This window comes from Labrus bergylta, chromosome 7 (genome assembly GCF_963930695.1).
Source record: "Labrus bergylta chromosome 7, fLabBer1.1, whole genome shotgun sequence".
NCBI lineage: Eukaryota > Metazoa > Chordata > Actinopteri > Labriformes > Labridae > Labrus > Labrus bergylta.
The window spans coordinates 17,147,726-17,172,799 of NC_089201.1; the positions used below are offsets into that span (position 1 = coordinate 17,147,726).

Genomic DNA, 25,074 nt, shown 5'->3' on the forward strand with positions numbered 1-25,074 from the left:
TCATTTTTAAGTAAGTACTCCAAACATTAAAATATGTCATTTTTATCTTCTTTAGACTGTAATCTCAACATAAAAGAAAGTTATTTGACTTTTCACTTGACCCTATGCTGTCACTAGCCCCTAACAGGTAACTAGTTCAGCCAGGATTTCAGGGCGATCTGGTACAATGGGGCCCTATGGATGTGTATGTGGGAGGAGGTGGCCACAAACAATAGATTAAGACTTAACAAGACACAATATAATTGTATTCTGTAATATATATATAATTAAACATTTTATTGTTTTTCCTAATACATTTGGTCTCATATTTTCTATCTTACATATGATTTATATGATGACACTCAGAGTCAACCCACTGCTTTCAACAATATTGTCACCTATGACATTGTTTCTATTTCATTCTAAAAAATTAAAGCATTGTCTTGCCATCAGTTGTGAAATATTAATGAACTAAAAAACAGTATTGATATATATAACCTTGAGTTCTTAGAAATTAAATATACTTCATATAGTCTATTTGTATATCTCCCATACAGCCTGTTGTAGTTTTTTTTAAATGTATTTCAGTCATATAAAGATGGTGTGTCACCATATCTCCTGCTTTTAAGATGAACCCTAGTTACTTCAGAGGATACACTGGATGAATGGATAGTTTTTATAATACCCTAAGTATGATAAAGTGTTAAAAAAAAGCTACAATAGCTATTTTTGTTGAATGATTTATCAGGCAACCAATGGAGCTGGGATGCAAAACAATTCTTATGATGCCTTAAATGTGTGTAAGGTAAATTAGGATAACAATCATACAGACATGTCATTGGAGCTATGGAGCTCATTTAAACTTATACTGATATCGTTAAATGGTTTACAAAAGCAAACAAGACCTTAAGATAGAAGATATTTTCTTCAGTGAATTTATTCTTATTTGTTACTGCTTTCAGCGGGTTGGTGAGATAATGACGTTATTATGAATCCCTCTGAGTTGATGAAGTGGTAATACCTGTTTATTTACAGTCTATAGGTTAAACCACTTTTATCACAGATTGAGGAATACGTAGCAAAATAGGACTACATATTTTATTTTATTTTTTTAATTATCATTAAGAAAAAGTGAAAACACAGAGTAAGATAACAGAATACAAACTACACAAACTGAATAAAAGTATAAACATAGGGGTATAAAAAACGAGTAAGTAACATATTAGGAGTTTCACAAATGTTTCCTGTTTTCTATCTTTCTTTGTTGTTTTTGTTGACTATCCGTAATGTCAGTGTTCAATACCGTAGTTACTGTGCTACGTGCGCGCTGCAAAACGAGACGTTTGATGCGAATTGAAAAACTTACAAAAAGTTGTATTTTCTTGGATTCAACTCAATTTTACGTGAAGCGACGTGCAACGAACGTAGATTTAGCAATCATAACAATTTAAAAATATTTACATATTAGCACTGTGTATTAAGTATGCCCGTCAAATTGCGAACAATAATTGACATAGAAGAATTGTTGAAGGGAATACGGCGAAAAAAATCTGTGCCAAGATTATCTCACTCTCAGGAACTCGGTTTCGGTATGGGAGGCAGCTTCAGGATTCCCCTTGACTTCAAAAGTTAAGCTGTCAATTACAGACGGTCATAGTTAGATTAAAAAAAAATACGATTCTGTGCTGAAATGAAAGTTTTAAGACGGTTGCCTAGTGACTCCGTTACCCCCCCCCCTCTCTCTCTCTCTCCCCTCCCGGTGCTGTTGCGCGGTGACCGTTTCCAGTTTCCTCTTTGACAAACGGGAAGTTTTTCAGCTTGGAGTCATATGATGTGACTTCGAAGGAGGAGGAGGAGAAGGAGAAGGAGGAACCCGCCTGTCATAGAGGAAACAACATTATTATGTGTCCAACTCCACAAAGAGGAACATGGGGGAAAGTTAGCCGAGGACGGTGATGTCAGCCTGGGAACCGAAACAACGAGAGACACTGACAGCTTCCCCAGATCGTGACAGCCGGTTAGCTGTTTTTAGCTAACGTAATATGATGCCACAAAGCTAATATTAAGTAATGTGATGTAATGCTATGAGTAGCTACAGCAGCACTTTTCGCCTCATGCTACAGTAGCCATGCTGCGACAGTGTTGTGGTGGTCGCCGCTAGGCTCTCAACTCGTTTTTAAGAAGCTGTAAACCGATCGACCTAAATGCACTTCAAGCCGTCAGCTGGGAAACAGCATTTCAAAGACCATGGTTAACCAAGAGGAGTTGGAAGAGAGGTTGAAGAAGCTGCTAGTGAGGCTGAAAACCCCACAAGAAGACAGACAACTGATCACACTGATTCAGATTATCCAGGATCTGCTTTTCCTGGCGCACACCGACAATGGTAGGAAACAAAAACCTTCCTGCTTATGAATCATACTGCCTGTTTATAAAAAGACACAATTTCCTTTGCGCATGTTGTTGATTTAAGAGTACTGTCACAGTGTGAAAACACCCAGTTTCCTTCAAATACAGATGTTTACTTATCCACAAAACTGCTTATTTATATATATTTGATTATTATATGCCCCTTTGTTCTGACACTGTAATGTGGGCATCATTTTTTGTTTCGATTTGTGCAGGTTAATGTATAATCTCCATATTTTGTAAGGTGGTTTCAGCTGTAAAAGTGTATGATATTTTCTTACAAAGATAGGCTGCTTGTAGGTCACATCTTAATCCCCCCTTAAATTAAGATTCAAGTGCAATGTTTTTTCTATAATGTAACAAATCAGAGGTAAGAAGGTTGGAAAAGGAAATATAAACATCCAAGGGGAAGTTAAATAGACCTACATTGAAACCAGTATATCAGATTTATTGCAACTGATGATTCAGAATGAATTTTCAGAATAGTTTTTATTTTGTTCCTCATTTGTTCTGTTTTAAGAGACTTTTAGTTGCCAATCTAGGTTGCTCATCATCAGCTAAGGAGTTTATCTAACAAATAGGACTTGTAACATTTTCTTTATGTGCAATTTTAAACTCAGGTACCGTCACATGTACTGCCCTATACATACTGTACTTTGCACAGAGAGGTGACACACAGGGACATGTAAGTGTTGCTGTTTTTACGAGTGGTTTCATTCAAAAGCAAAGTCTAGATTTGAATAGTAAAAAGAATGCACGTTAATTTATCATCATTACTTAGGTATACTTTCACATTGAAATATTGAATTCAGGACTTGCTGAAACAAATATTCAATTAGAAACTGATTGGTTACTATAAATAACGAAACAAAAGTTAAAGATAATGCCCATTTCACCCTCCAAGTTCAGGAGGGCAGTCAGGATTTTCTGGTTCTCCAACTTGTATGATTAAAAAAAGATCTATATTTTTATGTTTGCCGAGTTTTAACCAATGACAACACTAGTATTGTGTTTATTCTCTCTCCAAATACTTCTTTCCCTTGACTCAAAACAATTGGTAATTGTGTCTTTCTATGTATTCTTCTTTGCAGTGTGTATTCATCTCTTCTCATTTTAACAATGCAAATAAACACAATTTAACAATAAAGAAGGACACTCTTGCCCTTCAGCCACTCCACAACAACAGGTCGTAGCCATAGGTCTTAGCCGCCAGAGAAGGAACGGAGTCCACTGAATTATATTTTACAAGTCAACACAATACTCCCACTTTTCTAAGGGAACCCTTGTCATTTCTAGACTCTTCTCCCAAGCTTTGTAATGTGCATTTTAAAATAGGAATGGCCGTTAAAGAGCTCGCCCTGTCCTTCAAAGCCAACCGGTCTCATCATGTCTTTTCATCTGTTTCTCCTGTCATGCAGCTGCTGAACTGTTTGAGGACAAAGCCGTCCATGACCCCCTCATGATAGTGCTGTCATCCTACATGAACAGCCGAGGAGTCCAGCAGGTACAGCGAGACATCACAAACAATGTGGCATCTTGACCAGCTTTACTTTTTAAATAACGGTGCCATAGAATCAGCGTTTAAGGTGCTAAAAGTTGGAGGTGTAAAAGCGCTCTGAGTAGTCAGAAGACTAGAAAAGCGGCTAAACAGGCACACCATAGAATCCACTTCAAAGATCGTTTCTGCTGTTTGTACTGTTACTTGAAAGTCATCCACAGCTGCCAGGCCTGTGTCTCATTTCACATGTTTATGGCGTCCCATGACTGCAGTGGATGGTAGCATATCAGAACTGGAACTCGGATTGTCAGACTCATTTACAGACTTGGTCATGACCGACAGACTCATCCACAGTACCCGAGGTTTCTCTTTATGAGCCCTTCTTAGGCTGCTTTGGACAGTTTGGGGGGTGAAGGGAAGTTTGTATATACTGAAGCATTATGATTTTACTCATTGTGAAAAAGCTGCATAGCACAGCATCTGTTTTCTATCTACAATATGCAAAGATTTGTGGTGGTGGTTAATTTTGTGTGGGTATCACATTGCAAACAGTATAGCAATATTTAGCAAGTCATCGTGTAATGTAACCCTTTATATCAGCTATAGGCTGCTGTCGGGTTTATTGTCAGAGACTTTCAATCATTTACAGCTTGTAAATGTAGGACTATGTCTCAAGCGTAGTTTTATTCTGCAGTCTGTCCTACTTATAGAAGCCAATGATGACTCAGTGGTTGTTCATGTACCAGGATCAGGACACGGGCATTTTGTTAGTTATGGAAGAATCAGAATCTGGGTATTTTGCCAAGTAGGTTTTACATAAAAGAAATGTGTTGTGTTGGTTTGCTGCATAACAGTAAACAAAAAAAGGCAAGCAGAGTAAACAGCAGTACTTCCACTTCTGAGGAACTTTACTCAACACTTTTGTTAAAAATGTTAAGGTCCTAAGCTGGAACATTGCTCAAGCATCTTACATATATCTGGCATTTATTCAGAGCATTTCCACAGCATCGCAGGTTGAAGCACACTCTTCACATTTCAGTTAGAAATCACCTTTTTTTTCTTTCATCTATTCATGAATTTTTGTCTTTATCACCAGCCTGTACACTTCATACTGTGCAATCTTCTTGCTACAGGTGGGTTGGTCACTGCTGTGTCGGCTGATTGAAATATGCCCCCGTACCCTGGACGAGCTGACCAAACCTCTGCAAGCAGCCAAGGACTGGGAGATACTGGGAGTGCACCAGTAAGTAAAGACAGACTTATTGGGGGCCGCAGCTGTGGCGCACTAAAATCGTGAACTCATACCAGCAACGGTTTCCTGTCACATGGGAATACATAACAGTTTCACACCAACAGTGAGATTCGTTAATAGTCAAAAGGAGAAATGAATTTGTTCTCCCAGTACACACTGTATGTTCACAGCTCTACTACTGCATGTTTAAAGACATGGGAAATCAATATTTGTTATTCTGATACCAAACATTTCACATGACAGATACATTACCTGTCAGCCTCATGTTGATTTCCTTTTATGAATGTGTGAGACAAATATACAGCATGATTATCCAGTTATACTCTGTGTTTATTGATACCAGCATCAGGACTATTGTGGCGGCTAAGTTGAAGAATACCGCACAGAGACTAAGTGGGCCTGTAACTGTGACTCCGTCGTATCAAAATAAAATTCAGAGAAGTCCAGATAAGTTTGTTGATTGTTTCTATAAAAGAGTGAAAAATAATTCTAAACAAAAGTCCAAAAGAAGATGATAATTACGATGATAGTAGAAAATATTGAAACCCTCACACCCTCTTTGTCTAGCTCTAGTGTTCTAGTGACATACCCGAGACCAGAGTGCTCTGAGACCGAGACAGCACCAAGACAGTTAGGGATCGAGACCGAGTCAACACCAAGACCATGACAGGGCAAGGCCGAGACAAGAGGAAGACACTTAGAGATCGAGACCGAGTCGAGACCAAGACCAAGACAGGACAAACCAAGACAAGAGGAAGACCGTTTGCTGCCTTAACCAGGGGATAAAACTGAAATTATGAATTAATTGAAGTTATTCGTTCTTTTAGAAAGGGATATTCTCCTTCTAACCAGAGTAATGACGTGAAAATATCCAATCAGTGGTGGTCTTGATTTAAAATCCGGAGTCCGCCCAGTCTGAGACAGAGACAAGACTGAGTAAAAATGCTTTATATTCCGAGACAATTTTGAGTACTCCAACATTATCTAGCTCCCGCCACACTCTAGCCCACTGCTGCAAATGACTGGAGATTAAAATAAAACCAATTCAAGGAGTGTAACAAAAAAATAATCAACAGAGGTAAAACACACATTATAGCTCCTCCTAACTGTCCACATGTAAAAGCCTGACTACTAAACAGAACCAGGCAATCTTTGACAAACAGACACATTGATTCCAGATGTTACATATTTTCTACATCAGTTTTTTTTTTTCTTTAGTCGACAGTTTGGTGCTTTTAGGAGTTTCCGAACCAATAGTCTAATGCCACTTTCAGTTTTCAGTTCCTCTTCATCGCACTGAAACAGCTCTGCTCATATCACTGTCACACAGGGTCGCCTTTACCTAATGCCGTGTGGCCTTTTTTAGTTCCTTTGTACTGACATCTTACATTTTCTCTAAATACTTTTTATGATTCACCGAGCTGTTGTTTTTCTTCAATCCTCTGTGTTAGTAATATTGGTTAAATAATTGTGCTCAGACTATAAGGGGAGGGGTTTTACTCAATGATTAACTGGTCTATAAATCAGCATCATGTTTACAACTGTTTTTTAAATGTGCAGTATTTTCAGTGCACATCAGTAAAACCTTTGTTTGTCAACTTACCATTAAGTCTTGAATCCCTTCATCTCTGCTGCAGCCCTGGATAATTTCTTTCCCTGTGCCGATGTGTTCTGCAGGCAGATCCTGAAGGCTCTTTTTCACTACAGCACAGACTGCAGAGTGACCATGGTTGGACTCAGAGCGCTGGCTCTCCTGCTCAGATCAGGTACATGACTACAAAGGAAATATACCATAACAAATGGTAGTATTGCTCCTGCTACATATGATGGCAGCAACGTTGAAGAACAGCAGTCTACATGTACTTACTCTGCTATTTAAACCAGTGTGTCGGAGTATTTTCCATATCTGGTATATATCAGGGTTTCCCCTCTAAAAAGCTATAGTTGTTTTGTGATAATTTTTTTTAGCCCTGCTCAGAACAGGCTGTTTCTGTGTCTGTAGCTTTAAATGCAAATGAGCTGAGCCTGACCACGCCCCCTCTCTGGAAGGGCTTGGGTGGCTTGGGCTTTCTCGCTCTGTGCCAAATTGTTTAGGGTGGAAAGGCAGACTCGGAGGACAGAACAAACACCTAGCTGTGGGAGTGTCACCCACCGGGGGAGGGGTTACTGCCCTTTGTGATGTCATGAAGGGAAAATCTCCAAACGGCCTGTTTGAGCACACGTTTTCTGAAAAGTGGAGCAGGCAGAAGACGGAGAGGATGGACTTTTCATATAATCGGGGTGTTTGTAGACAGACTAGGGACACATATTAGTGTTAGAACAACATGGTGAAGTATATTTTGAATAATATGTGACAAAGAGTTATTTTTGGGCTTTTTTATTTAGAGATAGAACAGAGTTGAAAATCAGGAAGACAGAGAGTGGGGACTAAAGCCTGGAGGACTAAAGCCTCTGTACATGGGGCACACAAACCACTACACTAATGGTGCTCCATCAGAGATTTTACGCCCAACAAATTGTGTAATTTCAAGTATGGAGAGTACGTTGTGGCTTGTACACATCTGACACTACGGTTAGAGAGTGTGTTGTGTTTTGTAAACACTATAAATAAAGACATTATATTCTATTTTTAGGAGTGGGCCTGAAAGTTCTTAGTTCCTTTGCAATAAGTTTTACTTCAGCTTTCTCCCCAAGCGCTCTTGAACCCTTTGTTCTAATGTGAGGAATCACTTACCAACTGGTCAGATATGAACCCTATTAAGGCATTATGTGTGTTTTAACGCTCATATAACTGCATCACACAGTTGTTGTAATTCTTCTTTTGGAGACATTATTCCTCTGCTGGTGCTGGAGGAGGACGAGGAGGATGTGTTTGGCCTGGTAGTGCAGGCCATGAGGACGTTTCCTACCAGTGAAGAGGTTCAGCTCCATGGTTGTGCAGCACTGCAGTTGCTCCTGGAGAGAGGTGAGCTGAAGACTCCATCCTCTTTATACTGTACCATGAACGTGTGTAGTAATATTTGTTTTCCAATATTTGTACTTCTAATGTTAGCTCCCTTCAAACATTAGCTTCCATCACAAAAAAAACAGGTCATGTTAGCATACCTACCTGCCTGTATGCATACATTAACAAGGTGACGTGCTTACAGATAGTCAGCTTGCAGCTTTTAAAAATGTACAAGCTCGCGTTTAAATTATAACCTGCAGCCTTTTAGCGTGCTAATGTTTGCACCTTTTCATGAGAAGCTCTGCATTGACCTTTTTCTGTGTGCTTCACTGTAGTTGCTAAATATTCCGATTGCTCATGTATTTCTAGTGAGCGATGCACACCTTGTGGAGTTTGTGGAGAACGAGGATCATGTTGTAGTGCTGGCGGCGCTGCAGGGTTTCCTGGACAGCCCCCAGCTGCTCGAGCAGGCCATGAAGGTGCTGCTCCCACTGACTCGTCCAGGTATGTCGTCATTACTCTCCTCTAGAGTTAAAGGAGGTCCTAGTGGTAGGAAAACTTGTGTACTAACTTTACTACTTCAATGCAGTTATGTTAGTGTGGACAGAGGAATGTGTTCACTCTACTAATGTAAAGCTTTGTGTTAAACCACATGACTCAGTAGATTATCATAAAGGAAGCACATTCCTCAGGAAACACTTTTCTCTCTTTATTTCACACAGTCTATTTCAGGCCGCAGCAGCAGCAGCAGCAGACAATGACGTCACTGTGACTTTAAAACAGTCCCTTTGTAAATCTGATTATGCCTCAAACAGCATTAGACATGTGTGATGGTCAAGTGTGTCAGAAGAACAGCTTGTTGTTAGAAGGAGAGTAGTGTTTGCTGAAAACCTTCATGGAAATCCCCGCTTCAGTGAATACTGCATGCATTTACTATCCAGATGCAAAGTTTTATCATAAATGAATTAGCTGAAGTCCAGCAATATTTCCAAGAAAGATTTTTTTTGACAGCAAATTCAATTACGAGAATGTCAACAGGCTTGATTTCAGTGGGTACATTTTACAATTTATGTAAAAGTAATCAGAGGAATGCTGAAAGAAAAAGGTTTCATAATAATTTTCCCTCAGCATAAGAAGTAGTTCATTTGGGTAGTTTTAAATGACAAGGATAGGACAAATGTATGCTTCTACTATGGATAACTAATGTTAATAATAATGTAGATTAAATGCATAATATAAGCAAGCATTTTGGATAATAACTGCTTTCATTACGGCAGTAGTTGCTCATTCTGTAGGGACTTGGGTTTGGAACTGGAGGGTTTGCTGCTTAAAGTCTCGGTGCGGACCAATGTATGGAAGTTGGTTTGGTAAAGAGGTGCCAGGTCACTTCCAGAGTACTGCCGAGGTAAGGCAGCCCTTGCGCAAGGCACCAAACCCGCCAACAGCGCTGGGTTGCTCCCTGTGTTGCAGTGTGTAGCAGCCCCACTCTGACATCTCTCCACTAATACATGTCCACAGCTCCTGTTTCTGCATGTGTGTGTAATTCAGGCATATGTGTGTGAGAAGCATGTCTCTAAATAACAGAGTGTAAAACCAACATTTTCCCTCTGCGATTAATAAAGTATTTAAAACATTTTTTAGAATACAATATGTCAACCTACGCTTTGTTTGAATTACACCCGAGTACACACTGCCCTTGTTGTTTCTTCAGTACAGTCTTTACATTTGAAATATTACAAGTCATTTAAAGATTGTTGCACATTGTCACCATTTCTCACGTTTCTATTTAAAACAGACAAAATGAAGCTGTTGACTTCTTATTTTTATTTCAGTATATTTATAACAAAGGATACAGAGATTACTGAACAACAAACAGTAAGGCATCACTTTGTATTTCACTGGATACGTTTGGCATGAAAAAAGTGGAATGCAACTTCAAAAGTGTTCATTAAAAAATAGTGTCAGTCAGTCATAAACATTTTTTTTCCCACGTAATCAGATATGTATGTGTATGATTTATCATGCTCTTGAGAGAGATTCAAGGCTATTTGTCCAACTATCATGAATATTATATTTTCTGACTTGTTTTTCTTTCCTTTCTTTGCATTTATTCCCTTCCCAGTTTTATCCACTGTGAAGTCAGATTAGATTTAAGTCTCAAAATGGGAAAGTAGTGTCATTGATGCCCTAACTTGAACTTCAAAAAGCAAGGGGTAGTGTGAAAGGTAACTATGGCTTTTCTCTTCCAGGCAGTAACGTGGAGGTGTTGATGTCGGGAGGCGCTCGATGCTACAGCGTGATCATGGCTGCAATGGATGCTTTCCCCGAGGTGGAGGAGCTGCAGGAGACGGCCTGCTGCCTGTTCAGGAGGTTAACATCAGGTCAGACACAAGATTACATTTTCAATGTTTCCACACAGTCTGTGCCAGATTTAAACAAAGTATGTCGAAATTTAAATATCCCCATCTTCCCTACGTTTGTACTGAGTGCTCAATTCTATGAAATGAAAGAAAACACGTAAATAAATACTACGCAAGAAAAATAAGAAAAGGTCTTCAACAATTTTAAAACTTGAGCTTGTAGAGCGCTTTTCTAGTCTTCTGACTCCTCGAAGTGCATTTTACACCGCAGGTCACACCTACACATTCACACAGATTCACACACTGATGGTAGAGGCTGCTATGTAAAGTGTCCATCAGTATAGCTAATCCCATTCATACACATTCATACACTGCTGACAAAGCAGCGGGAGCAACTTGGGGTTAAGTGTCTTGCCCAAGGACATGTCGACATGTAGCTGCAGGAGCTGGGGATCAAACCCTCGACCTTCCTTGAGAGATGACCAACTCTGACCACTGGCTCAGCCTGGGATCAACTTGATGAGGATGCTTGTTTTGCTTTGTGGGTTGTCTTTATGCATGTCTTAATCTTGCTGTTACCTGTTACACAATGACAATACACACTTCTGCAAAAACAATTTTGCACTTCATTTGTTCTTCAGAGTTTAGTGGACTAATGGGCTACAGGAGGGTCTGTAAATCCAAAAAACAAGCTCAACCTCAGTAACTTATATGGCGTCCGAATCCTAAAACAAAAAAGGTTTGGAAAGTATTTCAGGACAGGTGTTTTAGTCGTTAATATTAGTAATATAAGTAGTAATATTTCAGGTGTGCTGTCCTGAAATACTTTCGATACAGGAGGGTGAGAAAAATGAGAATTAGAACAAGAATCTTCCTGCTAGCTTCTTGTAGCTTGCTCAAGACCTGAGAAATAATTTGTGTTGTGCTGAAAGCTTTTTGTAAGAAGCGCTTCAATTTGGGACCTTATGTTCGGTGATCACTCTTACCCTGTTTTCTCTGCTTTTATGAAAAGTTGTGCATACGACAGGTTAAACCAACCGGCACATGCACATTTAGCTGAATGCAAATTTTTTGGGGGATACTGTTTAGTTGCATACCTCCTGAATTTACTAGAACAAGTGAAGCTACGGCAATGAATAACCACTGAGTGTCTCATATGTTTACCCTCAGTGGTGATAACACTGTTTGTGACGTCAATAAATTAATACAGCAGTGTGTGGCCTGTATTCATCCAGATAGGCTAATGTGTTTGATAGTTGGCAGATTAAGATTGAAGAGGTCAGTAGCTGTATCCGTTCAAACCAGGGTGTGTTTGTTTTGTGTCCTCTTGTTTGTAGAGAGTTACTACAACATCCTGGTACTAAACGGCATCCAGAGGGTCGCAGTGAGAGCCTGTCACACTTTCCCCGATAACCCAACGCTGCAAGCTGCTGCTCTCTCCTGCCTGGCTGACCTCAGTAAGGCTACACACATACACACACACACACACACACACACACACACACACACACACACACACACACACACACACACACACACACACACGTACCTGCTATATTTAACTCATTTATTTATAGAGACAGAGGTGACTTAGGGTTGGAGACTACAGAACCATATTGTGTGGGCATTGTTCTGTAGCAGAACAAATAAAGAAAGCAGCCCTTTCTTTATTTGTTTTGATTATGCTGATTGATTTTTTGTCAGTCATGAACCTGCCAAATATGAACATCAGTAGCCTCCAGCTGTTTCCTTCTGCCTCTTTGGTGTGCAGTAGTCTGGATAGAAGATAAATATATTCAGCCTGTCTGAAAATAAAGGCAGGAGAAGAAGAAATGAAAAAGTCTTGAGTATCTTTCCTTGCCTCCTGACCCTCCGGTTCCCAACCCAAGTCCTGCCTGAGTTACTGCCGTCCCTGGCTTCCACATTGTGTCGTTTTTTTTTTTTTTTAATGCCACAGTTTTTTGGTACCACCAAAGCAAAGCCAGAGACTGTCTCCTTCATGTCCTTTGATTTTATTTGTATTTCAGTTCACCCATATGTGACACAGAAAACAGGCCCGTGGTGTCGACTCCAAAATCCTTGAAGATGTAACCAAACAAACTCAACGCAGTTCTAGATCAAAACAGGACTATAGCCTGTTTTTTAAACCATGAAATCATCGGCTGATTAGAAAAATCAAGCTGAGAAACGGGGTCAGTTGATTCACAATAAGTTCTCAGTAAAAAAAATTGTTGTGTGATCCACATGGAACAGAGTCATATTTAGTACGTTTTGAAAGATCTTGTGTTTGAATCAGTGGAATCAAGTCAGTTGCTAAAAACAGAAGACCTCAAACTTTACAAGCCATGAAAATAATGTGATGGTTACATCAGAGCCTGACATGAATCCTCTCCTGTCAGCTGCCACCATTGTGCAGAACAAGGCGGTTGCTGATCAGGGTCCTGAGGAAGGAGAAGAGGAGGAGAACCGGGGTAAGGAGGAGGTGGAGGACATGGGCCTGGGCTGGATGGAGGCCTGCTGCATGGCACTGGACCTCCATGCTGCTGAACCGGCTGTTCAGGTCAGTCCCATGACCTTTTGAGCTACTCAGATATGTAACACAGAATCACTTTGATAATCAGAGTCTCTCTGATTGTCTTCCACTGCGTCAGGAAGCCGCCAGCTGGGCCATTCACAATCTGTTACTGCACGGAGCCGGAGTGAGCCAGTCAGAAGAGGAGCAAGATGAGAGGTAACAGTGAAACACAAAACACACACACACACACACACACACACACACTTCCTGTACAGATGTGTATCACTGGTTGTCATTTGTTTGCAGTGTTACTTACTCTAAAAGCCCACGTACCGATCTGTGAAATGCAAAAATTTCCACAGACAGTTGAGTATGGAGAATCTCTCAGCAGAAAAAGGAAAGCTTCATAATTTCATGAAAATAACTTTTGACCCATTCAAGATAAAGAGTATGCGATTTGAAATTAGAGAACACACAATGCACTACTGTGATGCATGGTATAAGAAGACATTAGAATAATGAATTAAAATGAGTTGGTTTGATATTGTGCGGTGGTTTTCAGGACTCCTGTTCACAGACAGTTAATGGCGGCCATGCTGCTCCACTCCTCGTCTCCCAGCGTGTTTGAAGCTGCTACCAGTGCTATTGCCACGCTCATCATGCACAACAGTGAGTCTTCAACAGTGCACACTAAGCAGCTATAATGTTTGCATATCAATGTGTTACATCGTTTATAAATAATGCGAAAGAGGTTCATCATGTCACCTGAATTTACAGCTCCCTTCTGCCTTACAGAGTTTATAGTTAGGCTCAGCTCTAAGCTATTTGTGCTGCAACTGCAAATGTATAAATAGTGGTTCGTTGCTGCAGCGTCTGCTTTGCTCTGTTTGCAGATAAAATGTGTTCTCTGCTGCTGTCCAGAGGCCTTCATGTCAATCTAGTGGAGATGATGAAGAGACATTCGACCTCAGTTGAAGTTTCCATCAGCGCCTGCAAACTGCTCAACCTGCTCTTCCAGGGAAGGTAGGTGAACGACAGTTTCCATTCTACGCCTTTGTGTTGGCTTTTTGGAAAATCATTCAGCAAAGAAAAGTCAACATGGGGGAAAAAAAAGCTTTATGAGCAGTCAATGGTTGTTTTTTAGTAATGCACTTTTGTGTGCAGACATTTAGTTTAACAATTAAGCAAAGATATCTCCTCACACTTTTCTAAACACAATGTCTATGAACTATTTTCGGGTTTGCTGTCAAAGTTGTGTGCCGTCTTGGATAATGTCTCACACCCACTCAGACACAGGAGAACATTCAGTGCTAGACTCATCCCAACGTGATGCACCACAGAACGCCACAGGAGGTCATTCCTGCCAAGAAACTCTATACCTCCTCCCTTTGAGAGAGTCATACACTTAGTCTTTAAAATGTCCTGGACTTATGTATTTACACTCAAAACTGGGAAATTCTCCATTTTATGTACAATTATGTGCAGTACTCCAAGCATTATCTACACAGTTGAACACTGCTCATGCATATTTGTAAATATTCTACACATGTTCATATATTCAATTCACTGTGCTTATTGTGTTTAAGAGCATCTGTGGCGACCAAATTTCTCCCCCCCCCCTCCCCGAGATTAATGAAGTATTTCAGATTCTGATAACTTGTCTCTCTGCATCTGTAGGACAGCCAGTCTAGATGAGCTGAACATGGCCATTAGTCAGATCCTTTGCACCATGAAGGTCCACAACTTCCACCCTGAGGTTCAGCTGGAGGCTCTGCAGGCCAGCCTGGTCTTCCTCTGCCCAGGTACGCTCAAGTTTATTTCACAGACATATATTTATTTATCATACTTTTAATATTTCACACACGTTCACTTGAAGCCCATACGTTCTCACATGTGTGTGGTTACAGAAACATGCCATGAAAAATAAATCAATAATCTGTGGCACACTGAAAATGACTTCAAGCGTTTAGCCAGTAGCTTCCTTATGTTCGCACAGCCAGGGTGCTGGATAAAGGAAGTTATTGGAGGTTGAAGTTGAGGAAATATCACACAGCTATGGAAAAATGTTTTTCAGTAGAGTCTAAAACCAAAACAGAGTCAAAGAAGAGGGAACATGGGGTCAACACTACAGAATAACAGCGACAAACATGTAAACAAATGCTTCTCCTACTCAATAATCTGTGTTTACAGTATGTACTCGGTCCTGTACTTTCAGTGTGTTGTGGAGCTAAGAACTTAAAGGAACAGCTCTAAATACAGCTGTTCATGTTCTGGGACTTTCAGGAAAAACAAGCCTGCATGTTCAGTTTTTAATAGTTTTTCTCTGAACATGAATTAGTCAGCGTCTGTGTTGTGTGCATAAAGAAGACAATCCTCTCAAAGGCAGGACAATAAATCTGATTTGTGATAATTCTCCAGTTGTAAGACATGAGAACAACACATTTTCTATGTTGAGTATGGATATGTAAAGCTGCTAGTTTTGTTTGAAAGTGGCTCATCATGAGGTTATGATGTGCTGTGTCTCTGCTCCTAGCGCTGCACTCGTTCTGCTTTCTAATTAGATTAGTTATTGATAACAGAGCGTCTGTGTCTGTGTCTGTGTGTGTGTGTGTGTGTGTGTGTGTGTGTGTTTGTGTGTGTGTGTGTGTGTTTGTGTGTGTGTGTTTGCTTGCTTCTTTGTCTTCACTCGTTTCGTTGGTGTTCTCTGAATTCCCAGACAGGAGTTTGAGGGAGCATGGCGTCTCTGTGTCAGATCCGGACATGGCCGACGTGTCACTGAAGGTCCTGAAAAACCAGTGCGTGGTGGAAGGAGCTCACACTCTCTACCTAGAGGTTCTCAACAGGGTAAAAAAAAAACACCAATCAACACAAAAACATCTCTCTCATAAGGCTGGGCGATATGAATAACACATTTTCATTTAAGTCGATATTGATAATTATCACCATACATTTCAAATAAGTATTTCTTTCAAATTGAACAGCAGATTCAACAACTAGTGTTTGAGGTTCAAAACACACACAAAAAATGTATATTGAAAATAATGATATCCGATAATTATTGTTTTATTGGCCAGGCCTACTCTCTGATACGCTCCACGTCTTGTCACTTTGTGGTTTTATTTCTGTCCTTGCCTGCTTTGAAACAATAAAATGACAAATAAATTCACAAAAACTATTTAAATTCAAGGGCAGTAGCACTGAAAAAGCAACCTAAGCAGCCTCTTTGCACATAATGATACACAGTGTACAAAGACTGAGCCACAGTACATATAGTTCTCCTCATTCATTACATAGATTCAACCACAGGTCGTCCATTCATTGTAGGAATTACACAGTACAAAGTGCTCTACATCGGAAGGATGTAATTACATTTCTAAGAAGGATTTTCCAGCTGCCTTACTGGTATGAGGGAATGGTGAGCATATATTTTTTTCTCTGTGCCTCAGAGCAGGATGTTAACAACAGACAACACATGGTCACAAACATGGTGTATTATAGACAGCAAGTCTTAATGCAGAGCATAACACTGTGGTATTGGTTAATGCAAAGCACTGTGTTCATGCTTCTATATTGTGTCCTGTGTTAGTTTTGTTGCAATTAAATAACCCGCAGTACTGCTTTCTTTATATTTTTGTAACAACGACTTACATCCTAAGATGCAGACACAGTATAATGAGCTTTAATCAGCAAGATGTTAAGTTGTGTTTTTTGTGTTGCGTTTCAGTTCATCAGCAGCCCCATCATACAGAAGTGCGGTCTGAAGGTGCTGTCTGCTCTGGCTGACTGCTCCGGTGCCGTGGACTTGCTCTGCCAGCAGGGGGCGATAGACACAGTGCTGCATACACTACAGATGTTCCCACAAGAACGAGGTACAGTGTACTTTTGTCATTAACAGCAGATAACCAGCATGTCAGCTGAGTGAGATTTTTATCAGTTTAATAATTGCATTGGAGAAAGAAAATCCGGTGAATGTGAAACTTAAAGAGATATTATTAATGGAAATCTAAGTGTGGCCTCTACCATGACAGTCTGACGACCTGAGGAATTTGATAAAAATCTTCACCATACCATTGAAATATTATGATTCCCTTATCTGAAATGACTAATCATGGCTCCACTGGCTCTCCATTGTCTTCCAGAAATACACTACTGGGGTCTAACCCTGCTCCACTACCTCGTATCCAAAAAGAAGCTGTCGAGGATGATCGTACCCGTTCTGGCCTCTGTTGTGGTCGCCTCACTCATCCAGTACAGAGAAGACTCTGAGATGCTTCTGAAGGTGAACTCAGTGATATAACTAGCTGACTATAGATCAATTGACTATTAAAGTGCTGTCTCCTTAAGTTGAGGAAAACATTTGTATTTTGTGAGTCGAGACATTCATGATGACATTTTCTCTCTGGTCTCATGTCCTGCAGGGGTTTCAGGTGTCTTTGAGAATGCTAGATGCGTGTTCAGGTGCAGCTGCTGCGCTGCAGAGAGAAGACTTAGACAGGCTGATCTTCCAACAACTTCGAGTGGAGACCCCGGACCAGAGCAACAACCCAGTGAGTGAGATTTACAACCTTCCCCTGTTTTGTTTTCTCCTCACCTCAGTCTGTATTTGGAGGCTCCAATTTAAAATCTAAATTTAATGATCAAGTTTCTGCAATACAAATTACCGGTAGATTAAAGCATCATTATGTCCCTGTAATGTTCCAGTTTGATCTCCTGTTTCAATCTTAATTAAATCCTGTAAATGAGTTGTCAGTCTAGCACAGGCTGCAGTGTACGCACACTGGAACATACAGTCCAAACGACTGTGAAGGGCATTCCACAGATGCCTCATTAGACATGTAGGTTACTCGTCTACTTCTTGGAAAGTTCTTAAAGAGCCTTGCAGATAAGACCGGAGAACTTCACCATAACTTAATAAAACAGAATTGGAAACATTCCTCTTAAACGTGCTTTTCTTTCTCTCTTTGTCTTCTGAAAGCTGCGTAAGTCGGTGTGCCTGGTGCTGTCTAAGATGTTGTGCGACTCAGAGCTGCACTACAGCATGCTGGAAAAGGCCTGCGAGGATGGAGACACCACCCTGGCAGAGTGTCTGATCGAGCTGGGCGCTGACATCAACAGGAAGACCAAAACCGAATCTCTCATCTACCAGGTTAGAGGCCACGACGAAAAACAAAGGCCAGCATTGAGGGGGAACAAATCCAGCAGTTCAAGAGTGACATTAGGTCATGAAGAGCTAATCAGGAAAAGTTATAGTTTCACTCCGGACTCAAATGACTTGGACCTTTTAGCCACACTTATGAGTGGTGTGTATGTATCTTTGACTGACCACACTAAAATGTCTGAAACTATTGGAGATCTTGCAATTGTCAAACTTCTATTTTTTTTATTATTTGCTAAAGTAACTATGCTCTTTTTGTGTGTGTGAAAACAGGTGCAACCATTACAAGTGCAAGACAGTGTAAAACATACAGAACATAGAGAAGGAGGGCAGTTAAGACTACTTTGAAAATCTTACATTTTCTAAATCAAACGTTTAGCCATGTGTTCCCATCAGTCTTCATTTTCATTCAAGATAACAATACTTGGATACTTAGTTTTTAGAAATAAGTTCAATTTTTTTTTAAGTACAACAACTTAACCTAATTGAAAATGTTTAAATTGGCCAAACTGAGATTTTAATCAGGTAAAATTTGATCAAGATGCCCTCTGTGATCAGACAGTGTTTGGTACATGACAGCTGTAAATACTTTTTTTGCAGATTCCCCTCCAATACTAAGCTCTACTTATAGATGACTGAGTTACTATAATAATCAGTTTAATCCCAGCTGTTGCCACTGTGCTATCTTTTTCAGGTGTGTGAGAGAGGCGGACCACTTGACCTGGTTGAGCTTCTGCTCAGCCGAGGCGCCCACGAGCAGTACCTCCGCAGGGCTCTGGCTGTGAGTGTGAAGCGTGGCGACGGACCCACAGTAATCCAGCTGCTGGTCCGTCTGGGTCTGGACCTCAACAACAGCGCCCTCTGCCTCGGGGGCTTCAGGCTGGGCCGCTTGGACTCAGCCTGGCTCAGCCCCCTGCTGGCTGAACGGGGACGATGCAGCTTCCGTTACAACAACAGTGAGGATACTTTTTCTCACTTTACAATATTAAATATTTGCCATGATTTGTATTCTTCTGATGTTTTCTTTATAAAACAATTTCTAGGTTTTTTTTTTAAATGTTGTCTTCTTACTTCAAGGTAAAGGTAAGAGCTTGGCGAGGTACATTGAGTCTTTGCAGAAGTCCAAGAGCAGCAGTGGTACTCCCAGGTCTCTGGCCGACCCCTGTCTGACCTCCGGCTACATCTCTGAAGAGAGCGACGACTCGAACTTCAGCTTCGTCTCCGCGGAAGACAGCTTGTTTTACAACGATGACATGGAGAGTGACGGTAAAGTTTAATCCTGCAGAACACACATCAAACATGAATCACATGCAGAGTCAAATTCAGTGAAAAAGAAACCGTTTAACCTTTCTCAATCAACTCGACATATTCTTCTGATTTATTCTAATAAGTTAATTTAGTATGTCAACATTTAGAAGTTAAAAGTGAAAAGTCATAATCAATATATCTGAATGCAGTGTGTATTCTACAAATACGATCCGCTTATATAAAGTGTTGTGCTTCTCAGTGGTCTCACACTCGGGAGAAAATCTTTTAAATGATAAAGTAATCAAACATTTTTACAGGACAAATAGAAACAGATACACATGCAGCGAGGTGCTGTAACTACTGAAGCTGGATTGATTGATTGGTCTTTGTTTTGAATGTGTCAACAAAACAAGAGTAAATACAGAACAAAAAAAAAACGAGAATATAAAAAGTAAACATAAACATTGGAGTTCTGTATGTGACTCAAAGCAAACAGTCCATGTTCAGAAAGTAGAAGATGAAGTTAACACTTATTTTACCTACACCTAATCTGCTATTCACTAACTATTAACACTAATAAAGGGGCGTCGGGTGGCCAAGCGGTTGTGTTGTGCGCCCCATGTACAGAGGCTATTGTCTTCATTGCAGCAGCCATGGGTTGGAGTCCAACCTTGGCCCTTTGCTGCATGTAAATGATTAATGGAGCTTGTATCTCTTTTCTAGTCTTCTGACTACTCAAAACGCTTTTACTCCGCAGGTCACACCTACACATTCACACCCTGATGGTAGATGTAAAGTGACCATCAGAAGTAATTAACCCTCTGCTTCACACACAAGCTGCTGATGAAGCAGCGGGTGTAACTTGGGGTTGAGTGTCTGGCCTAAGGACACATCGGACATGTGGCAGCTGTCTGATGTAATTAAGGCAAAAAGGGTAGAAAATATATATAAAAAACAAACAACAAAACAACTGTCTAGAATCAAGTCAGTGCTACACTGAAGTTCACTTCATATAGCTCTCATATACGTGAACTAAACTGCACCTCAAACTGAGATGGAAAAGATATAACAGCTGGTTAATTTCAGGTAATATCGTGCTCACATGTGACTTTGTTTTTTCCTTTTGTAGGAAGCGATTCTCTGTCAGGGGTTCTGTCCCCGAAGCCGCATAATAGTTCATCAGAAGAGCTGAGGGGAGGATCGTACAATAGGAAGCACGGCCGTCGCAGACATGCCAGTGCAGAGGTAAACACATGATCATTTACATTCTTAAATTGATGCTCTTAGTTGCCCCCCCTCGTAATAGAGCTGTAAATCACAACGAATGATGACCTTTTTCTCTCTGCACATATTACTCACTGGTGTCTGGTTGTATTTCCCTCTCCAGAGTAATCTAACAGAGAGTGAACATAGTGAGCCTCTACACCGCAGAAATGGAAGGATCGGCACAGGCCAAAAAGGTATTTCCATCAGATTCATTTGTTGAAGGCATAACTTTTTTTTGTGTGTGTGTGTGTGTGTGTGTTTTTTTTAGCATATATACGAGTAATAATGTATTTTATTATAATTTTTTATGCACCACCAGCTCAGCTTGTTCCACACCTTCACTGAAAGTACACTGTTGCTAAGCAACCCAAACATTCTACTGCACTCTTGCTACTTGTTTGTTTCCATGGTTACCACTGACCAATTACTTTGTTGTATGTACATTTGCCTGGTTACGTTAGTGAAATAACTAGTATTTCGCTAACGTAACCAGGCAAATTGTATAATATCTAATTTAACTTTCTGCTGGTACTTTGATAATTTGGCAAAATAAAAAAACATTTTGGACACTACTTGCTCATTACTCGCCGCAGACAATGACGTCCTTACGGTCACATGTTTGTCATCTTCATTGAGAAAAATTTCACTCCTTTGAAAATGATTACTTTTTTCAAACCACCTTCTACTTTTCGGTCAAAATGCCCCCAAATATCAACTTTTGTCTCTATTGTGTTGTGTGTTCACGGTGGGTACATGCTTCTCTGTGAGCAATTAAACGCCACTATCGGCTCACTAAAAACTTTGAACCGCAATGCATGATGGTATATATTGCTTGGATAGTGACCTTCGGTTGTACAACACTTTTCACAAAGGCATTGTGGGATACAGTGCCAACAGTGTTAAAGAAAATAATCTTCCTCTACTGCCTGTGATTGATCTCTTTTATTAAACATCTTGCTTCCATCAGAATAAATTAACCCTTTGTGGCCTCCTCAGTGCTTGTATCTGCGGAGAACTCGGCTGCTCTGCCCAAAGAGAGGGAGAGGATCCGCCTGCTGGACCTGTCCGGTAACGAGCTGGACTCGCTCTCCTGCCTGATGGATGACAGCTTCGTCCAGCAGCAGCTTGGACATCTTCTCCGCCTGGACCTGAGCCACAACAATCTGCTGGAGTTTCCTGCAGCTCTCTGCCAGGTTATTTATCTGCTATGTGCTTAATCACTAAGATATTAAATCATTTAAAGGAATAATGGAAAGTCAAGGATTCTTCTTTGTGATTTGGCACAGAGTTTAAAGAGTCTGACTCGACTGGACCTGCAGGGAAACCAGCTCCGGTCGCTGCCTGAGGAGCTGCTGTCTCTGCTCTCTCTGAGCACGCTGAACGTCTCTCGAAATTGTGTGGGCCCCTTACTGACATTTGACCACGCCGTCACCTGCCCGTCTCTGCGGCAGCTTAATCTATCTTTCAACAAAATCGCCACATTTCCTGACGAGCTGGGCCACGCCATGGGTCACCTGGAGGAGCTGTTTATGGAGGGGTAAGCTACTGGTTTGAAATTAAGGAGGGAAAGTGTGTTTTTAACAGGGCTGTCTCATTTAAGTGGAGGTTTTGGGGATTTTGCTCTATCTTTTCAGCATTTGCAAGACTGAATTTCTTAGAAAAAAAGCTTAATTGAATGCACTTCCTTTAAGTCCTTTTTTTTATGGTCTTAATGTGATGGTTTCTGTGTGGAGGAAACACATACAAATGATCTGGCCTCATTCAGAAAGAGAAGACATGGAAATTATGAAATCTTGATAACGGACTTTAACATTACATAGCAGAACGTCCAGTGATAAAGGGGGTATTTCCTAACATATGAATGAGCGCCATTATAACGTTCATTGTGTGTAAAGGGCTTGAAATTGTGGCCTCCGACCTCATCAGTACAGATATGTTATCAGATTGTTGGCTGCTGTCCAATTTAATCCTGGTAAAACAAAAAAAAAGAATTCTCAGAAAATGGCATTCCAAGCAGATTACCGTTGTGCTGTGATGTTTTTTAGTAAAACTTACTATAACCAGAAGGCTTACTAGTAAGCTGCACATTCCTCTGTTCTTTGAAAACAGAACATGTTTGAAATGAATTTATGTCAAATATGGGATATGCGGGTTTTTTTGCAACACTTTGAGCCCAAGACAAATTTGTCCAAGGGGGACAATAACGTGTATCGTCTCAAATCATATCTTATCTTCTGGTATCGTCTTGTATTGTCTCGTACAATACTGACACATCCTTAAAACGTAGAGATTTTCCTGGCAGACAACCAGAAATAAAAGCTTTTGATAAAGAGTTTAAATGTATTTGAAATAAGTTCTTAAAAATCTAACTTTATTTAAATAGCACAAGTCAGACATCCAATGCGCAGCTGAACATAAAATAGTTTGAAACAACTTGAGTTTAAATTGAAAACATTTAAAAACCATTAAAAAATATTGTTAATAGAAAACAGTGCAGGTCTAAATATACTGACAATAAGTAAAAGCGAAGCTAAAAGACTTCCACACTCTTTCAGGTCTTCCCACAGGCTGGGGTCTTAGTTACTAAATTCAGGCTGACATATTCTGCTAACAAGCAGAACATAATAATAAGCTTTTAATTTATTTTCATCAGCAGAGTTGTGATTATGTTTCTGTTCTCTTTTCAGGAACAGTATAACGGAGCTGTGTACGCCTCCGTGTCTGCCCGAGATCAAGCTGCTGGATGTGAGTAAGAACAGTGTGGAGAATATTTCTCCTGACTTCCTGACGGCCTGCCCCAAACTGGAAACTTTCAATGTCTCCATGAACAAAATCTGTGAGTACTTTACCTTCAATGGATTACTACATCACAGTCACACTGAGCTTGATTTTTGTTTGCACGTGTGTGTTTACACATTCAAAGCAAGCCGAGTATATTTGTTGAGCACATTTCAGCAACAAGGCAAATCAACGTGCGCACAAATCATCGAAAGCATCACGATAACGGTCAGAAAAACACATTCAAAGAGGACATTTAAAAATCTTTGAAACAAAATCTTAAAAATCACTGAGAAGAAATAAAATATAAACGGCTAAAATATAAGAAGAGACATGTAAAAGTTACAGTGCAGAGTAACATTGCTAAAAAAAAGTAATTATCAAACAAAACCATCATCATCAAAATCATCATCAGTTCAGATAGGTCAGTATATTGATTGAAAAGTGTATCAATGAATTTCATCAGTAAATCAGCAATCATCAGTTATCTAGTGCTGAATTTCAAGAAACCAGATATTTCTCCAATGTTTAAATGTATCTTTGCATTAAAGTAGTTCTATTTGTAAATGAAAAATTATGTGTCAGGCAAACAGAAAACAATCTTTCTTTCTCTGCAGGTTCTCTGTCGAACCTCTCATCAAAGATCACTACACTGAAACTGGCAAACAACAGCTTCACTCACATTCCTGAGGCTGTACTGAATCTACCAAAGTAAGTCAGATTAGCCAGAGCTTGAGTTATTCCTGTATTTTATCTTCGTATTTAGCAATCATTTTATTTTTCATTTCTTGCAATTGTCCAGCTTGCGGTCGGTGGACATGAGAACCAACCACATTGCTGCTCTGCCAGGTCCCGGGTCCTGGGAGTCCTGCAACCTCGGAGAGATGATGTTCAGTCAGAACTGCATCACAGCTCTGGATCTGAGTGGACCCATCTACAAGTGGGCCAGACTGGAGAAACTTCACCTGAGTGACAACAAACTCACTGAGGTATAGAATATTTAACCTCAATAGTTTTTTTTAAATTTATTCAGCCAGTATGCATCCTTGAATGGTTGTATTGTCTTTGTTTAGATCCCTCCACAGATCGGCCTGCTGGAAGGCCTGACCTCTCTGGACGTGAGTCGTAACACTAACCTGCGATCTTTCCCCGATGAGATGGGGAAACTGAGCCGACTGTGGGACCTGCCTCTGGACGGCCTTCGACTCCAGCTCGACCTCAAACTCATCGGCATCAAGACCAAAGACATTGTCAGGTCAGGGTCAGGTGTTTATAGCATAGGACATTAAACTATTTGAATAACATCCGCTTATCCAAACTGCACAGCTCTTTAAAGTTTTAAGCAATACAATGAAAAAAAAATCCTGATAAATGAGTCGTACTTAACCTCCTCCCTCTCTCCCAGGTTCCTGCAGCAGCGTCTGAAGAAGGCCGTGCCGTACTACAGGATGAAGCTCATCGTGGTGGGGAACGCAGGAAGCGGGAAAACCACCCTAATTCAGCAGCTGATGAAGCTAAAGCGCTCCCATGTGAACTCGAAGCTGACTACTGCTGGCATTGATGTCCAGGACTGGACCATCAGGGAACGGGACAAGAAGAAAATGGTGCTGAACGTCTGGGACTTCTCAGGTCTGTTAACGTGTGGTCTTTGTCTTTTGTTTAAGGACAAT

At 40.4% G+C, this 25,074-nt stretch overlaps 1 protein-coding gene across 1 annotated transcript in view; it reads left to right on the top strand.

Moving 5' to 3' along the window:
* Positions 1 to 1,820: 1,820 nt before the first annotated feature.
* lrrk2 (leucine-rich repeat kinase 2) overlaps positions 1,821 to 25,074 on the top strand; it is a 35,874-nt gene continuing 12,620 nt past the window's right edge. Inside the window, exons 1-29 of the mRNA XM_020637204.3 lie at positions 1,821 to 2,362; positions 3,804 to 3,889; positions 5,017 to 5,126; positions 6,813 to 6,901; positions 7,963 to 8,100; positions 8,452 to 8,586; positions 10,332 to 10,463; positions 11,780 to 11,899; positions 12,842 to 13,002; positions 13,094 to 13,173; positions 13,520 to 13,626; positions 13,851 to 13,980; positions 14,635 to 14,759; positions 15,674 to 15,801; positions 16,682 to 16,826; positions 17,097 to 17,236; positions 17,376 to 17,504; positions 17,933 to 18,103; positions 18,807 to 19,068; positions 19,190 to 19,378; positions 20,490 to 20,605; positions 20,748 to 20,820; positions 21,623 to 21,819; positions 21,913 to 22,163; positions 23,314 to 23,462; positions 24,022 to 24,115; positions 24,207 to 24,393; positions 24,478 to 24,659; positions 24,810 to 25,033. Coding sequence (XP_020492860.2) covers positions 2,227 to 2,362; positions 3,804 to 3,889; positions 5,017 to 5,126; positions 6,813 to 6,901; positions 7,963 to 8,100; positions 8,452 to 8,586; positions 10,332 to 10,463; positions 11,780 to 11,899; positions 12,842 to 13,002; positions 13,094 to 13,173; positions 13,520 to 13,626; positions 13,851 to 13,980; positions 14,635 to 14,759; positions 15,674 to 15,801; positions 16,682 to 16,826; positions 17,097 to 17,236; positions 17,376 to 17,504; positions 17,933 to 18,103; positions 18,807 to 19,068; positions 19,190 to 19,378; positions 20,490 to 20,605; positions 20,748 to 20,820; positions 21,623 to 21,819; positions 21,913 to 22,163; positions 23,314 to 23,462; positions 24,022 to 24,115; positions 24,207 to 24,393; positions 24,478 to 24,659; positions 24,810 to 25,033 — 4,186 coding nt within the window. The 5' untranslated portion in view covers positions 1,821 to 2,226. The remainder of the gene's footprint in view (positions 2,363 to 3,803; positions 3,890 to 5,016; positions 5,127 to 6,812; positions 6,902 to 7,962; positions 8,101 to 8,451; positions 8,587 to 10,331; positions 10,464 to 11,779; positions 11,900 to 12,841; positions 13,003 to 13,093; positions 13,174 to 13,519; positions 13,627 to 13,850; positions 13,981 to 14,634; positions 14,760 to 15,673; positions 15,802 to 16,681; positions 16,827 to 17,096; positions 17,237 to 17,375; positions 17,505 to 17,932; positions 18,104 to 18,806; positions 19,069 to 19,189; positions 19,379 to 20,489; positions 20,606 to 20,747; positions 20,821 to 21,622; positions 21,820 to 21,912; positions 22,164 to 23,313; positions 23,463 to 24,021; positions 24,116 to 24,206; positions 24,394 to 24,477; positions 24,660 to 24,809; positions 25,034 to 25,074) is intronic.